This window comes from Panulirus ornatus, chromosome 57 (genome assembly GCF_036320965.1).
Source record: "Panulirus ornatus isolate Po-2019 chromosome 57, ASM3632096v1, whole genome shotgun sequence".
Lineage (NCBI taxonomy): Eukaryota > Metazoa > Arthropoda > Malacostraca > Decapoda > Palinuridae > Panulirus > Panulirus ornatus.
Window position 1 is genome coordinate 25340104 of NC_092280.1, and position 18857 is coordinate 25358960.

Below are 18857 nucleotides of genomic sequence, written 5' to 3' on the forward strand. Positions count from 1 at the left end.
AATATCTGTCATGTTCCATTTGCCACCGAAACCATATGAAAGACGACTGGAAAAGACTATAGATTTCATGTACTTAAATCATCGGAAGATATATGTAGATAACTTTTAAATTCTAGTTCCATTACTTTAATGGTTGAGACGTTTCACAAATTTTTAAGTGAATTTAGCATTACCGTGTATATATCCTACCCATTTATCCACCAAACCTCTATGGGAAGATGAACAGCTGGGTTGATCTTTATTTTTAAGCATTCCCTGTATCTCTGTACTTAAAAGTCACAATGAGAGCAAATGAGCCCAATGGTATGACACAGAGTATACAATAAATATATGTTTGATCAGACAAAAGGGAGATGCCTTACCCAGCAACAGTTGTCTGGGGATAAGCTATCACATGAAGAGTTACTACACATAATAGGTGTAGTACATAATGACTTGAGTGTCACAATGCACTGCTTTCCGAATTACCTTTAAATTTGGATAATTCATATAATATTCAATTTTCTGGTGTTTTACGCCATACGTTCATTACCAGTTTAAAGACTGCGCCTTCTAAAAGCCTTTATATTGTAGTCTTGCGTTGATAACATGTGTTTTTATATATTTAATCTATGGAAAAAGTCCTTGAGAAACACAATCAGGGGATCCAATGATCTTCAAATATTATCCAGCACTTAATACAATAAGTATCATCTCAACTGATGAAGATCACGAGACTATGTTCAATTACCGACACTTACGAGTGACAAAATGTTTCAAACATCTAAATACTCAGTTTCGACAAAATGCTTCTTGAATATTCACTTTTAAAAAAAGATAATTGAATTCGAGCTAATACTGTAGTTTATGTTACCACTAGACATAGAAAACGTAATCCACTTGAGGTATAACTTAGGCAATTTAGTTACATAATTATCTGTAATCTAAGCAGTTTAAATGCGGTTGTTCATAGAATGCATTACAGATTTTTGTATTCTTCACTGGAATGATTGGCAAAGTTTTAATACTCCATAGTGACAGATAAATTTGTAGTATATAAAATGTGTATTCAATCAAATGTACTAACTTAAAAGTTCCAGAGTGCAACATAGATTGATTGAATCATATACATTAAATCATAAATGCAAATTACAAAAGTGAAGACTGGTCAAGGTATGTAGTTCAGTCTGTCACAATAATTATGTTGAATGATTTAACTGAACAAGGTCTACTTTTCCCAATAAGTTTTCACAGTAGGATGTCAGAAGTAAGAGATCCAGAATATGAAATACTGTTAACCCTTTATCCTGTAGCTTAGTCCTAGCTAAGATTCATATCTTTGAGCAGTATAATACAGAGGATTAGAATAGAATGTAATCAAAAACCGGTAAACAAAAATAAATATATCTTTAGAAGATATATTTTTTTTTTTTTTTTTTTTTTTTCAAAAAGAAGGAACAGAGAATTGGGCCAGGTGAGGGTATTCCCTCAAAGGCCCAGTCCTCTGTTCTTAACGCTACCTCGCTAATGCGGGAAATGGCGAATAGTTTGAAAGAAAGAAAGAAAAGATCTTTAGAAGATATGATCAGAGGGGAGGAACGGATGACTGAACAATTACCATATGCAAAACAGATTACCCGGTCTCTCAGAAACATAAAAATACTTTTATGGGAGAAGCATTAGACTGTCTAAAGAAGTGCCTTCTAAGGACTTACTTCCTTTTATTGATGGCTCTTTTTCTTTGGTCACTTTCACAATGTAGCACTACACACTAATTAACACATCTTCTAACTCCTTACTCAAACTTTTTTCCCCCCCCCCCCCATTTCCATATCTCGTGATCCCTCAACTTTTATCTTTCTCCTTGTATGTCAATTATCCAAGTTCCTACTAATTCTTTTTCTTTTAATACCAATAAATTTTTCCCTTTCTGACTCATAGAGCAACAGCCTCACTTATGTGACATCCATACTAAGTTGAAGAATTTTGTGACTTCTGCAAGTGTTCTAAGCTAGACTTTGAATATGTGATGTATAATGGCTGAATCATTCAAGGAAGCTTGCCTGTGTATCGTCTTCCTTTGAATATGGATAACAGCATCAGTGATACAATGTATTTGAGGTGTAAAGGATATGTAAACCCAGCAGTGTTACAAAAAAATAAAAGAAATTAGTTTATATGACCAATAGACAGTTCAAACAATTTTGAAACATAACACAATACATAGCATGAAGAAAAAATACTGCAGAAGGAGTAAACAGAAAAATCACCAAAGTTAATGCTAAATCAAGTAAAAAAAAATTAAAATAGTTAATGTACTTTAACGATAGTGGGAGCAGATTTGATTAACTTGCTTTCATTTGATACCAATACATTAATCATTCTAAAATTTATCATATGAAATGGTGCATGTTATTATGGTAGGAAAAAAGTATTTGAACTGTAATGACTAACAAATCATATACTAAAATGTAGAAAAAAATTACTGAAGTAATGATGACTATTTTATTGCTAAAACAAACTTCATACGCTTGAATTTTTACTTTATCTTTAAAAAATATATAAAAACTATAGGTACCTCTGAATTTCGTTCATGGTTATTATGTACTAAATTCTGCAATATTGTAAGGATACTACAAACACTGTGATGTATAAAAATAAAATTTTCATGAGGTACAACAATATGTGATTACATGCGTAATTTTGGGTCATCAATGGCATGTCTTGGATCACAGGTGAATGACACAGTGATGGCATACCTTGTGCCTTTTGTGACTCTTTCAACAAAGTGCAAATTCTCAGATCCAGACGTAAAAGCAGACACCCTTCCTGGAAATTGAGCAAAGTGACAGATTACTAATCACACTATACTTTATGTGAAGTTTTCAAGAAATACATCATTTTTAATTGGATCCACTAACAAGAAGTACATTTCCTGATTGAGAATATCATATTTCATTTTCATGGAAATCAAAATCTGCTTTAGTTCATCTCACATATAAGAAAAACATATTCCTTAGCCTGCATCATGATCAAAAGAAATTTTCCTAAATGTAACAAGTTAAGTTTTACAATACTGGTATAGATATCTTTTGGTCATCATACTGAGATTTCTTTCTTGAAGTTACTTTAAGAGTTTCACAGGGTATGACATAAGTCTTTAAGCCTGCAGCAGTAATGATGATATTGATTATAAAAGGCATGCCTTTTCCTCTTTTCCAGTTATACCAGGGCTTTGTGTTACATCTAATTTGGGTCTTAAAATACTACATACACGACAGAGTGCCTATGTGCAAATGAATTCAAATCTTACCTGATCGAGGTTCCACTGTTTTGTTGGCATCTTTATCAACAAAGATAAATCTGCCACCATCAAAATTGTACCCATAATCGGTTAAGTACAGAAGGGATGTGTAATGGAATGATTCATATGTTTCCTGCAAAAATACAAAATAATATAATGTTAATATTCCATTTGTACTCCACAGTACTAATGATTAACTGATCAAATCAAAGAGTATTAATGATTACCTTTGCAAATTTCAAACTGTAAGGCAGAAGTATTACTCAAGCAAATCAACTGCGAAGAAAAAGTGTTGTAGTTAAAAAAGTTAAGCTATCTACTTGTGTACATGTAAGCCACAAGAAGCACTGACATGGTGGCATGGACAAAGAAAAAATGTCTATGTACTGTATCTATAAAAAGTAAGTAGCAGCTGAAGAGAAAAAACTGCAAGTGTAAGAAGGAAAAACTACAAAATAAACTGGTTTCCAAAATGGGCATCTAAATGAAGAAATTAGCTGAAAAAGCCTCAAATGTGGAGAAGACTTGGCATGATCCACAGTCAATCTGATATTTTTCACACTCAAGCATAACAGTTGTTACAAATTAACAAATAATTTCTTACTAAATCAACACCATGTGTGCCTTAAACGAAGGCCACATAATTTCAGAGAAGTGTTCACATCAAACATGTCATCATTAAACCACAAGAGAAAAACCTGCTTCAGCTCGTCAGATTTTCATGCTCGAGAATGAACAATATCTCTGATGCCTCTAGAATCAAAGGATCCTGGTTTATGGCACTGCTAGGGTAATTCACTAAAAACACAATTTTCTTACAACACGAATGAAAAGTTGTATATGACATAAAATACAGATAGAGAAATTGGTTTCTTTTTGAAATATTACAAAGCAATTCCCTTCTTTACCTGTGAGTCTCAATATCTTGCACATACTTCACCAAGGAAGCTTACACAGTCAATGTAAATACAAATTACAAAACATGTTATGCAAATAGACAACACACAAAAGAATCACAAGCAAAGAAAAGTAATCATCAAACTGTATGTCACACAACTATTACCTTAAACCATAATACTGCACAAGGTAGTAAGTAATGTTCTGGATAACAGAACTTTTAAAAATATTAAGCTTCTCAGGATATGCATTTCACATTACCTTGTCAATGTGAGGATGCCAGTATTCATCATGGACAGTCTGTGCAGGTGCAGGAGTGATTCGTGAGAAAAAGGTGGGGTGCGTGAGATATAATCCATTTCTGTTAATACCAAAGTGATCTGCAATGGCATGATGAATCTTATTCTTCACATGACTGAAAAAAACAATCAAGATGTCAACATCATGCAGACTACAATCATTATAGCATCTTTGGCAAGGAGTAAACAGGCAGGGAAAGGATGAGGTTATTTTGATAAATACTTTTAGCCAACTTTACAATGGCCATTTTAACTGGAGCATCCTAAGGGATAGGGGAGACGGAAACAGTCCCTCTTGAATCTCGAATAGGATGACAAAGAGGGACAAGAGTGGGAGACTGGAAATCCTTTCTACTTGTATGATTTCCCAAAACAAGAAACATAAAGGGGAGCTAAGAGAGGATTCTTTCTTGAAAACTCAATTGTCTTTTCCTAATGCTACTTCACTAATGAGGGTAAGAGTGAACAGATATAAAAAAGGTACAAATGTATCATTCCTGTGGACAGAGGAGAAAAAAATACTTCCTACACATCTCTTTATGTAACAGGAGTAAAAGGTAAGGTGGACTCCTGGTGTGGGAAGGTCCTTTTTGATGCTGTACTGTTTCCTATCTGCTTATGATCTACTCACAGCTGATCATGTACCAACAAATGAAGTATGCTGGAGTTAGGATACCCACACAATAAAAAAGAACTGACATTCAGGGAGTAAAAAAATATATCAAAGAATTACCTTAAGGCTTACACTTTGCCAGCACTTTTCTTTGTGCTAGGCTTTTCTTACACACCACCTGTGTCACCACAGGAAGTAAGAGTACTGACAAATGATGTGTCACAATTACGATATCCAAGCAATAAAAAAAAAGGACTGACATAAAAAGAGTATACAGCATATGCTTCAAAAACACTCTTTTCTTTGCACCAGACTTCCCTCATGCGCCATCTGTATCTGGAAGTAGATGCTACATGGGTCATACAAGGAAGCCTAGTTGGACATGTGACAGTTTATCAAAGTTACACTCTGCATGCAATTGGATACAGTGGCATGGATATATTTTTCAGATGATGTATGTCGTACTTGATGGTGTACCAACAAACAATGCATGATGCAGTTTAAAGATAAACTCATTGGTGTATTTTGCTGCTCTTACCACATTAGTTCCTAAAATCTGATCAATTCCACAATCATAGACAGCCTCAAGCTGACCTAGGGGTCTGATGCTATTCAAATTTCTTTGTTTTCATTTGAACACACATGAAAATAATATGGATTCAAAAGAACAAGAGGTAATATATCTGGATACATACATGAACCATTATGAATAAATACATGGTTATACATATGCTGTTGCATTAACTAATTTTGCTATTTTGTTGAGATCAATTAAGAAAGTAGATGTAAAATTCTTTTGTATATATAGACATACATGAACAGTTATGGGGGCTTTAGGATATCATTCAGAAAACTCATAATTCATAAAGAAAACAACACTTGTAAACATACCTATATATATTAAAATCCTGAGTTGTAAAAATGTGCTTTGCTTCTTCTAACTTAAAGATATTAACAAAACTATTGCCATGTGAGAGAGCACCAGAATGCAAGTCAAGAATGGATGCACCACCTGCTGAACCACCCACTGCCAGCCCACGCTCAGCAATGTTCAGAAGAGCTGCTACTTCAGATGGTGTTACCAATGTGTCAAAAACTACACGCCCACATTTTTTTGGAGTACAGCCTGAAAGTACCATAAAATTTCTTTTAAACTAGTAATTTCATACAGACTAATTTAAACAAATTACATTTGAGAAAAGCAATGTGAGAAAGTCAAATCTCATGACATTCCTAGAAAGAACCAACTAACAAGCTAATGAAAAGTGGCATGATGATATCAAATTGTTTTCAAATTAATTCCCTGACAATGGAAAAAGTAACATGAATAGAATAAGTACCTGACCATAAAACTGTATAACTGCAATAGTTAACACAGTTACTGTTGAAACAGAGGTTAAATGAGATGGTAAGGTCAAGATAAGGAAATGTTTGAGAAGAAAAATAGTATGGTTGTACCAGTATATATCTAGCAATGAAAAAGGATGAGCTCTTGAAATGCCCCATGAGTGCACAGTGTAGCGAAGAAACAGAAGTAGTGGAAATCTTTATATCACAGAGCATGCTTAAGAAAATATCAGTAAACTATGTGATCATTTAGTTTTAGCTGGAAAGAGGCAAATATGTATCAAGCTACCTAGGTTACTCTATATATGTAAACAGTACAGTTCAATGACATGGTATAATAAAAAATCACAGCCATCATTAAAAAATAGCCTCATAGAGGTAATGACAGATAAAACGATTAGGAAACTGGAAATGTTATAGTACGAAAAATAAGACACTCCAGAAAAATAAGACTTGCAGATTAATGCACTGGGCTCAAAGAACAAATAAAAAAATAAAGAATAGATGAGAAAATAATTTAATACTGAGAATTAAAAAAATATTCAAGCAATATAAAAATGGTGATGTAGTGCTACTACAATGAAGCGGTAACCAGATGGATGATTTTAAATACTGTGCATCTAACTGTTTCCTTAAGCAACCATCCAAGCAACAAGATGGAGGAATGATGGTTAATTTCATTAGTAATTAATTTTCTTTCTTTTTTCTTAAATACTTTTCCAAGGCTCATATACACTCTCTTTACTAGCAGGCAGATATTGGCTGAATTTCATGAGAATTTTGCTGAACAATGGACTTTCCAAGAATTTTCCCACTTTTAAATCTTAAACATCATGAAAGGCTGCAAAGTCCATTTTGCAACTGTATCAATTCATATAAGATTAAACAACTTCCTCTGTTACATGATAAACGGCCATGGAAAACTAATATGATGAGAGGGAAGGATATGGGGATGTTTTCTCTTTCCATTCATCTTGATGTCATAATCAACTCTTATTTCATACACAAGCACAACAGTATTGAACAACATGAATATACTTAAAAATATTACACTACAAAGACTAAGATGAATGTGATGAGGGAAAATGGCTAGCACATGTAGAGAGAATACTGGAAGCAGTTTTTTTTTTCTTCTTTTTTGGTAATATTCTAGGTCTACCAAAGTTCTCCTTCATCCCGATGATAACATAAAGAGAAAATGAGGCACAGCTCTTATGTGTTTACTTCCACATGAGGACATGAAGAAAGACTAAGCTGATGGTAGTGGGGTGGTCTCCTGTGCCTATCTTCCTCCTTACGTAATACCACTAAAATCACCATCAAATCAACCATTTTTCACATTTCCCTTGTTGTGCTTCTCTACTTTCCTATCCTATCAATACACATCATATGTATTCCTCCTCATCACTCAAGTCATCCAACAATCTCCTAATTTTCTATGAGGATGCTATGTATGTACAACCTGCTAGTTGTGGGGTTACTGAGAATGATACTGTTTTTTCCATGCCTTTCTAACTACTCAGCTACTCTTTCCCATCTCCTCAACAGATATGAATAGGAACACTGACCAAATGCATAACTATCAAGCTAATCGAGGAAGTCCTTTCCAAATGGTGCAGATACATTCCTGAGAATGACTTTCAAGTGTAATTATGTACCTTATGGTGAACTCGGCTTCACACAAACCTAAATAATATTACTACACTATAAAGAACATTTCTGGTCCAAAAATTTTTCCTACAAAAATAGTAAGCACCAAAAATCCTATTATTATGTGTTAGGAAAAAGCCTTTTATTCATCTGTTCATTCATTTGCTATTATTCCAGGTCCCTTTTCTTAAAAGGATCTTTAGAGATACTCCAGGACACCTTTTCCTACATCTCCTACAGCTCCAAGGCTGCACTTTTTCTAATGGCAATGAACTTATGGACTCCTTAGAGAGAGAAGTCCATTAATGAAAATGTATTCAAAGTGATACAGCCTTGCCAAGGATGACTCTCCATTTGTGGTGTAACCACACATAAGCCTAGTCCACTACTCACCATACATATAAATAAAACACTTGAGATGATCATGTTGATTTTAACCTCAAGTTTAAACTTTTGGCAATCTTTCTGTTTCTGACAACTCCACTGCTGCTATAAATAACTTTAACAGCAGTTAACCCTCATGTACAGTTAATTTCTATAGACTACCTCATATTCAAATTTTCACCCTATATAAACTGACAGATTGGCATGCAAAAGTAGAAAATACACAAAAACATACTGTAACTACCTTTGTGCTGCCAAGGTGGAGTGCTGAGTAAGCTGGAGGTGGCTGAATGGCTGGCACATCAAGGGCAATCCTTTCTCACCTTAAGAAAAGGAGGAGGACTTGGAAATCCCGATTATTTTCTCTTTTTCTGAACTTGGTATCACAATACTCTCATTTCTTTCCTCATTACTTAGTCATCCACCAACCTTGACAAGGGGCCAGCGTAAACATAACACCAAAACCCTTTCACAGACATTAATACCAGGACAGTTATTAATAATCATATAAATGACCTTCCCATCCCAAAAGAGCCCACCTTACCCTACTCTCATGTGATCTGCCACCTTGATGCAGCAGATAATGATAATAATATACTACACAAATATACCTTTTCTATACATTATTACATAATATTTAAGCATTCAATATATATATAGGGTACTGTGATGAGTATATAACCTACCTTGGAAATGCCTCAGTTCTTCAGCATAATCCTTTGAGCAACTAACATCGACAAAACGCTTTCTGATCTCTTCTTTTTGAGTAGCAAATGGGACCTGTAATACATTTTTCATTAGCAGAAATGTTACGTGGCCATCACCTCACACCTGACCTATTCTTATAAATGATGTCAAAATTGGAAGACTGCTGTTCATCTAATTCTCTGTTTTTACATGGAACCTCACTTACAGTATCTATACGTACTTTTATTGGTCAAAGGCTGGGATTATAAGGAACTGTTGAATTATGCTCCTGCTATCTACAATACTATACTTAAGGAACATACTTAAAGTGTGACCTTAGCAGTTAAGATTCTTCATATTGATCTGACAATTAGTATCCCTACCATTGTCAAGTTATCAGCTGTCATTCTGTGAATATCTTGTTCTACAATTATGCCCTCCCCATTTTCCATACAATGGAGAGAGAGAGAGTACCTATGATGAGATTTCACTACAAAGGTAGGGCTAACACAAAATGCTCACTACACATCTTGTGCGATGAATAAAACTGCTTTTCCCTGCCAACGCATACATTACATAACTATCTTTTCTTATGCTTAATGAGGAAATTTCTGATTTAGATGAGTCATGTTAGATACATGGTGTCAAAAGTTATTCAATACAAAGAGTGTTTGGGGAATGAGTTCTAATAACTTGTTGATAAGGAAAAAGACAGCAACCTGCACCAGCTTGGGATGTTGAAAATCAATACACTGCTACATCACTGTGCCGCTGTCAGTAACCCTCCTAATATCCAAATGGTACTAACTCCCTGACTGGTGGTTGCCTTAATAAAAATAATGTACCATATGATTACTTTCCAAATTCAAAATAAGGTAACAATAGTTTAATCTATATGTGAAGATTGAAGTTACTAATCTTAACCATACATCCAAGGGAGAAAACCCCAACAGCAACACCCACAAAATGAGTAGGAAATTTCTCCATTCTGGCAAGGGTATCACAAAAGCAGCAGCTGCCACTTGTTTACAGTATGAGGTGTGTATGAAAAAGTGAGGCAATGCCTATTCACTAAATTTACTTAATGCAGGAAATAGTGACAAGAAAAAGAAAAATAGAAACAGAAAAGGTAAGCATGAACTATGAAGGACTCACACACTAACAAATGCAGTCTAATGTTCAAAACTTAGGCATTTCCCTTCATCAAGCCCTTGTGAGAGAAGTAGTGTTCACTGAAAGTGAGCTCTTGCTTACAAAATTCACCACTTTACTTTTTTGGTCCCAAACAAACAAATGCATATTGCCATAATCCACTGATTTCTATGTTTGGACTCGCTAAACGTAGCTAATTACATGAAGCAAATGAAATAGCATGTACTGTTTTAGAAGTCATGAGAGCAGTGTATACACACAGTACAATCACTGATACATTTTCCAAAGCTTTTGATGATCCTCCAAGCATAATCACACCAGTTCCTACACTGGATGAAATGCAAGATCGGCTTCTTACTTCTCCCTGAGGTACAACCTCACTATAGTGAGGTGACACCTATACTCACCCTCAACCTCAAATGGGCCAGATGCCATCCCCAGCACTTCATCTATGTAATCACCTGTCACTCCTTGGTGCATACTGTATATTTTGGTGTTAAAAACAAGGAAGAATATTTGTAAAGTACAGTAAATAACTACAACTGTAATAATGTTCAAAATCTATGTACACTTACATTTTGAGAAAATAAAACTATAGGTAAGTTATGATTCACTTGATTTCATAAAGTCCTTTGGCAATATGAATACCCACAATATTACAAATTCCAGACTTCAGCAACTGCCATATTTGAGACATCCAACTGTATCCACATCTTATATATTTTTTCTCTCATAAAGTCAAATCAAATTTTCATCAGGTCTGCAATATCGTAACCTCCAGTCAACAGTCTACACACTTTCAACTGGTATATTACATCAGAAATGAGAAAAATGGCAAAATCATAGTTTGCAAATAGAAACACATACTGCTGAGAAGAAGAAGCCTGCAGATACAGGAAGAGTAAATGGAAAGAGCAGATGTGAAAAAAGAAAGACTAAAAGTGCATGCAAATACGATTAATAAAACTAAGAAAATTCAAGGGCGAAATTCAATTATACACTGAGATATCATATTGATGACTGGAAAGTAAAGTGCTGGTTGGTAACTAGCCTGTCTGAGGGATTGTATCATGGCATTTTAAGCAAAGATATATTTATCTTCCACCCACAAAATAAGAAGTAGCAGTAATCAATCTACACGAACCATTTTATCTGATTTACTAAGGTAAACAGCTACCATTATTCCAACCATCATAATAAGACGTGTTATGATTCGCCGCCAATCAATCCGAGGCCCAACATGAGAGCATTCTCTTTCAGAACTGAAAAAGTATTGAAAAAGAAAAATTAGAGATTTCATTTATATTTTTGATCTCATAAACATGACAAGAACAGATAAAGAATGGCTTCATTCACTCACATCTACCCATTAAATGTCATGTGCAATGCACCAAAATCCCTTTGTGACCTCTGTAATCCTTTTGCACTACCGCTCATGGGATGAGCATGGAGTGCTCAATAAATTTCCCAGGGAAACCGTCACAAATCAATCAATCTTTCTAAACATTCCCCAATGCTCCCAGGACCTTTGACCTCAAACTCACCCATCCTTGAAAAAAATGATAATAATAACAATACTAATATGGACTTTATTTGTTTCCTGGGGCTACCTTGCTGACATAAGGGGTGGCGATGCTGTTTTGTGTGGGGCAGGATGCAACAGGAATGGATGAAGGCAAGCAAGTCTGAATATGTACATGTGTATATATGTATATGTATTTGTATGCATATATATATATCTTTTCTTTCATACTATTCGCCATTTCCCGCATTAGCGAGGTAGCGTTAAGAACAGAGGACTGGGCCTTTGAGGGAATATCCTCACCTGGCCCCCTTCTCTGTTCCTTCTTTTGGAAAAAAAAAAAAAAAAAAAAAAAGAGGGGAGGATTTCCAGCCCCCCGCTCCCTTCCCTTTTAGTCGCCTTCTACGACACACAGGGAATACGTGGGAAGTATTCTTTCTCCCCTAACCCCAGGGAGGGTGTATATATATATATATATATATATATATATATATATATATATATATATATATATATATATATATATATATGTAAATGTGTCTAAACAAATGAATGGGTCTTTCTTCATCAGTTTCCTAAAGCTAACTTGCTAACGTAGGAAACAGCAGTCAAGTATAATATAAAAATTATCATAAACAATATTAATAACAACAATCATGTATCAATTAATGACCAGAACATGAATTTTTTGTGTTAAAACAGACATTAAAGTACTGTATGTAAATTTTTATCATGTGCAGGACTTACTTGCTCTGATCAGGTGACACAGAAGGCTGTTTACCAGTTCCAGGATGCTTGCGAGAACTTCTCTGTTTCACAGTCATTCTGATGATGGTCAGAACATCTATCCACCAACAGGCAAAGAATAAATCCAATTGAGTTCCTTTTCTTACTACTGTATGCTACTGCTGATCTTTCTCAGAATCCCTGAAAAAATATTCAGGTAGAAATGATTATGCTTTTTATATTCAAATACACTCCATCTATATCCCTTGCATTAACTCCCATCATGTGAAGAACCCAATTATGCAAAACCTCAAACTAAAAGAATCTAAAAACAAGAATCCAGAAACATTCTGCATACAGTATTTTTTTCTTGTTTTACACAATTGATTCCCTCATTTTCCCTCTTCGAGAGTGCTGTGATTCTCATGTAGTTACTAAGTGGAAAAGTGTTTTGTAAGGTCATATCATGAGCTGGGTAATTTTCTAAGAATTAATTTTCTAAGAATTAAGCTGTACAGTATCAAGAGAAGCAGGAGGTAAATAATTATGAAAGAAGTATTTTGCAAAAAGATTGATTGATTACAGACATAGTATGGGCATTTGAATATGAAGAAAATTACACACACATAAGAAGAAAAGAGTAGTTAGATTAGTGGAAATAGATACTGAATAAAACTGAAGAAAGGTTCAAAGAACAGGATAAAGAACTGTATATTTGATGAGGTTGATTTTGTGGCAGGTCAAGCAGTCTTATGCCTAATTTCCTTGCATGAATTCATATATATATATATATATATATATATATATATATATATATTATATATATATATATATATATATAATTGGTATGCATGGGGTGTTCAGTGTTGTAAATGGAAATGGTGAAGAGCTTGTAGATTTATGTGCTGAAAAAGGACTGATGATTGGGAATACCTGGTTTAAAAAGCGAGATATACATAAGTATACTTATGTAAGTAGGAGAGATGGCCAGAGAGCGTTATTGGATTACGTGTTAATTGACAGGCGTGCGAAAGAGAGACTTTTGGATGTTAATGTGCTGAGAGGTGCAACTGGAGGGATGTCTGATCATTATCTTGTGGAGGCTAAGGTGAAGATTAGTATGGGTTTTCAGAAAAGAGGAGTGAATGTTGGGGTGAAGAAGGTGGTGAGAGTAAGTGAGCTTGGGAAGGAGACCTGTGTGGGGAAGTACCAGGAGAGACTGTGTACAGAATGGAAAAAGGTGAGAACAATGGAAGTAAGGGGAGTGGGGGATGAATGGGATGTATTTAGGGAATCAGTGATGGATTGCGCAAAAGATGCTTGTGGCATGAGAAGAGTGGGAGGTGGGCTGTTTAGAAAGGGTAGTGAGTGGTGGGATGAAGAAGTAAGAGTATTAGTGAAAGAGAAGAGAGAGGCATTTGGACGATTTTTGCAGGGAAAAAATGCATTTGAGTGGGAGAAGTATAAAAGAAAGAGACAGGAGGTCAAGAGAAAGGTGCAAGAGGTGAAAAAAAGGGCAAATGAGAGTTGGGGTGAGAGACTATCAGTAAATTTTAGGGAGAATAAAAAGATGTTCTGGAAGGAGGTAAATAGGGTGCGTAAGACAAGGGAGCAAATGGGAACTTCAGTGAAGGGCGTAAATGGGGAGGTGATAACAAGTAGCGGTGATGTGAGAAGGAGATGGAATGAGTATTTTGAAGGTTTGTTGAATGTGTCTGATGACAGAGTGGCAGATATAGGGTGTTTTGGTCGAGGTGGTGTGCAAAGTGAGAGGGTTAGGGAAAATGATTTGGTAAACAGAGAAGAGGTAGTAAAAGCTTTGCGGAAGATGAAAGCCGGCAAGGCAGCAGGTTTGGATGGCATTGCAGTGGAATTTATTAAGAAAGGGGGTGACTGTATTGTTGACTGGTTGGTAAGGTTATTTAATGTATGTATGACTCATGGTGAGGTGCCTGAGGATTGGCGGAATGCGTGCATAGTGCCATTGTACAAAGGCAAAGGGGATAAGAGTGAGTGCTCAAATTACAGAGGTATAAGTTTGTTGAGTATTCCTGGTAAATTATATGGGAGGGTATTGATTGAGAGGGTGAAGGCATGTACAGAGCATCAGATTGGGGAAGAGCAGTGCGGTTTCAGAAGTGGTAGAGGATGTGTGGATCAGGTGTTTGCTTTGAAGAATGTATGTGAGAAATACTTAGAAAAGCAAATGGATTTGTATGTAGCATTTATGGATCTGGAGAAGGCATATGATAGAGTTGATAGAGATGCTCTGTGGAAGGTATTAAGAATATATGGTGTGGGAGGCAAGTTGTTAGAAGCAGTGAAAAGTTTTTATCGAGGATGTAAGGCATGTGTACGTGTAGGAAGAGAGGAAAGTGATTGGTTCTCAGTGAATGTAGGTTTGCGGCAGGGGTGTGTGATGTCTCCATGGTTGTTTAATTTGTTTATGGATGGGGTTGTTAGGGAGGTAAATGCAAGAGTCCTGGAAAGAGGGGCAAGTATGAAGTCTGTTGGGGATGAGAGAGCTTGGGAAGTGAGTCAGTTGTTGTTCGCTGATGATACAGCGCTGGTGGCTGATTCATGTGAGAAACTGCAGAAGCTGGTGACTGAGTTTGGTAAAGTGTGTGGAAGAAGAAAGTTGAGAGTAAATGTGAATAAGAGCAAGGTTATTAGGTACAGTAGGGGTGAGGGTCAAGTCAATTGGGAGGTGAGTTTGAATGGAGAAAAACTGGAGGAAGTGAAGTGTTTTAGATATCTGGGAGTGGATCTGTCAGCGGATGGAACCATGGAAGCGGAAGTGGATCATAGGGTGGGGGAGGGGGCGAAAATTTTGGGAGCCTTGAAAAATGTGTGGAAGTCGAGAACATTATCTCGGAAAGCAAAAATGGGTATGTTTGAGGGAATAGTGGTTCCAACAATGTTGTATGGTTGCGAGGCGTGGGCTATGGATAGAGATGTGCGCAGGAGGATGGATGTGCTGGAAATGAGATGTTTGAGGACAATGTGTGGTGTGAGGTGGTTTGATCGAGTAAGTAACGTAAGGGTAAGAGAGAGGTGTGGAAATAAAAAGAGCGTGGTTGAGAGAGCAGAAGAGGGTGTTTTGAAATGGTTTGGGCACATGGAGAGAATGAGTGAGGAGAGATTGACCAAGAGGATATATGTGTCGGAGGTGGAGGGAACGAGGAGAAGAGGGAGACCAAATTGGAGGTGGAAAGATGGAGTGAAAAAGATTTTGTGTGATCGGGGCCTGAACATGCAGGAGGGTGAAAGGAGGGCAAGAAATAGAGTGAATTGGAGTCATGTGGTATACAGGGGTTGACGTGCTGTCAGTGGATTGAAGCAAGGCATGTGAAGCGTCTGGGGTAAACCATGGAAAGCTGTGTAGGTATGTATATTTGCGTGTGTGGACGTGTGTATGTACATGTGTATGGGGGGGGGGGGGGTTGGGCCATTTCTTTCGTCTGTTTCCTTGCGCTACCTCGCAAACGCGGGAGACAGCGACAAAGTATAAAAAAAAAAAAAAAAAAATATATATATATATATATATATATATGTTGAGCTACACAAATATCAATTATGATTAGCAAAATTCTCAATTTTGATTTCATGGAGTCCATTGGAAGTCACTGAAGATCCTTACCAATCTCTATCTTGAAATGTATGGAAACTAGTGTAATAAAACATGAAATCAACCTCACTACCAATCCTATGTCAATAAATAGCAATTAAGACTCACCTAAATTTTTGATGTCAATAAAAGAAAATCAAAATTACAAATCATTGACACCATCGATTATTCTAAGGAATTAAATGAACCTATCATATTTACAGTTTGAGTCGGGAGATGGTGCATGTTAAGTGCAGCCACAAAAAGTTCTTTATACAAAGTGGGCAGGGCGCTCAAAGCTGGAGAGGAAGCTTTACATCAAAATCGACAATTAAGAAAAATCAAAAAAAGAGAAACTCTACAAAATTAAACCTACCCAAACCACAGTAAATTCGCTGGATTAGGACAGGTTAGGTTTCGTTTGGTTAAACTTGGCATTATTTCGTTTATGCCCCACAATTTCCCTTTAGTTGAAGCCCCTGCCCACTCTATGGGAACAGCCTTATCATTTCTCATATCTACCACTAAATAAATCACCTGAAGTGTAAGGAATGCACTATCATTTCGTCTCATTTCATAAGTAAACTGGAAGCAATAAATTGGAACTCTTAACAACTTAAGCATCCAAGAAGCAACGGGAAAATGTCGGCACAACACCGTTTGAGCCACCAGTCTCCAAGACATAAGCCGGCAAAATAAGAAATTTTCTTACTTTCACCATTGTATTAATCCTAATATCACCATGTAATTAAATTGCTTATCAAATCTCACCTGATTTCAAAATCAGTGTTACGGGAATCACAACAATTCCAAAAGTTTCCTGTTACAACTACACCATAGAAACAATTCATGACTTTAAATGTCACTCCATAGTTCTATTACTCATGTTATCTAAATTTCATATAAGACAGTAATATGTATCAATATTTTACAATTAATCAAAAACAATTCATAAAAGAAACAGGAGCCACAGGTTAAGTACTGAACATGATTGTGGAGCGCTTTAATAAAGAACGCTCATTATCTCTCTTATATCAAAATGAAAAGTCTTGTATTGTACTTCATATGATTGGTTCCTGCTCGAAAAAAAAAAATATTATCTCAAGACATATTAAATATATATGTTATTACCTCACCATCTTAAGGACGTGCCGACACTCGGTGTAAGACACTGGGACGTAACCCTTAACCTTGTTCCTCTCTCTCCAGTGATAAATTCTGTTTCAGACGTTGATATTGTAAAAATTATGTAACTTCACATAAATTGGATGATAACTATTATGTGAAAAACGTAATGACGAGTATTGTAATATTAATAACGCTTGCTTGAGGCACCAACCCGGAATTAAGGTAGCAGAAAAGCGATTGTTAACATTATAGTATATCTGACTTTCCCCTTATCTTTCCTTAAGAAAATAAATCATTATAATATTAAGTTTTTTTTTCCTATCTGTATTACTGTATGAATATCCACAGCACAACTGAGACTTTCATGAGTGATTGGTTTCCAAACGCTGAACAACAAGGGCACGCCTATTAAGTCACCGACCAGCTTTTCTATGATTACTGACCATGTCTTTTGTTTCCTGTCAAGGCCGTAGGCACATGGGTCATATACAAAGAGTATTTACTTCTAATTATCTTTAACACCTGATGGTGTTAATTATTTTTCGGCTTGAGGCTATAACCTGACGTTGATGGCCTTCATTACTTGGCAGTTAAAAGGCTCAACACCATCCCCCCAAAAAAATCATTTAACAAGTACACACTTGCGTCTTTGAACACTTTCAAAAACTGATATTCCTAATTAATCAAACTTACATTCGTCGCTCAGCTGACTGCCATAGTCAAGTGGCTTAAGCCGATTTCTCTAATGGGCGTCACTGGCCACAATTGGTCGAAAACCAAAGGAAAATTCACTAAGAAAATCTGAGTGTGGGGGAAGAGAAAGCCATCGTTTAATGACTTGTTTCTCTAACCGGGGAAATCATAAATTCATACAAATATATATATATATTTTTTTTTTTTTTTTTTTTTTTTTTTATACTTTGTCGCTGTCTCCCGCGTTTGCGAGGTAGCGCAAGGAAACAGACGAAAGAAATTCCCCAACCCCCCCCATACACATGTACATACACACGTCCACACACACAAATATACATACCTACACAGCTTTCCATGGTTTACCCCGGACGCTTCACATGCCTTGATTCAATCCACTGACAGCACGTCAACCCCTGTATACCACATCGCTCCAATTCACTCTATTCCTTGCCCTCCTTTCACCCTCCTGCATGTTCAGGCCCCGATCACACAAAATCTTTTTCACTCCATCTTTCCACCTCCAATTTGGTCTCCCTCTTCTCCTCGTTCCCTCCACCTCCGACACATATATCCTCTTGGTCAATCTTTCCTCACTCATTCTCTCCATGTGCCCAAACCATTTTAAAACACCCTCTTCTGCTCTCTCAACCACGCTCTTTTTATTTCCACACATCTCTCTTACCCTTACGTTACTTACTCGATCAAACCACCTCACACCACACATTGTCCTCAAACATCTCATTTCCAGCACATATATATATATATATATATATATATATATATATATATATATATATATATATATATATATATATTGTTTTCAACGCAATCTGAAGTAGTTAAACCTGTCACCCACGAGATGTACCTGG

General features: G+C 36.1%; 1 protein-coding gene across 3 annotated transcripts; it reads right to left on the reverse strand.

The window, feature by feature from the left end:
- Positions 1–2470: 2470 nt before the first annotated feature.
- LOC139766313 (2-oxoglutarate and iron-dependent oxygenase domain-containing protein 3-like) lies at positions 2471–18122 on the reverse strand. 3 transcript variants are annotated; one of them, XM_071694788.1, is made up of 8 exons: positions 17989–18122; positions 12582–12761; positions 11457–11574; positions 9160–9253; positions 5984–6218; positions 4442–4595; positions 3293–3416; positions 2471–2808 (listed from the first exon to the last, which is right to left on the reverse strand). In XM_071694788.1, exons 2-8 carry the CDS (start codon positions 12656–12658, stop codon positions 2669–2671), a joined length of 942 nt encoding a protein of 313 aa, XP_071550889.1. In that variant the 5' UTR covers positions 12659–12761; positions 17989–18122; the 3' UTR covers positions 2471–2668. The 3 variants fall into 3 exon arrangements, with proteins under 3 accessions (XP_071550889.1, XP_071550888.1, XP_071550887.1); XM_071694787.1 differs by lacking the exon at positions 17989–18122 and adding an exon at positions 17304–17686; XM_071694786.1 differs by lacking the exon at positions 17989–18122 and adding an exon at positions 17299–17685.
- Between the last annotated feature and the right edge of the window lie 735 nt (positions 18123–18857).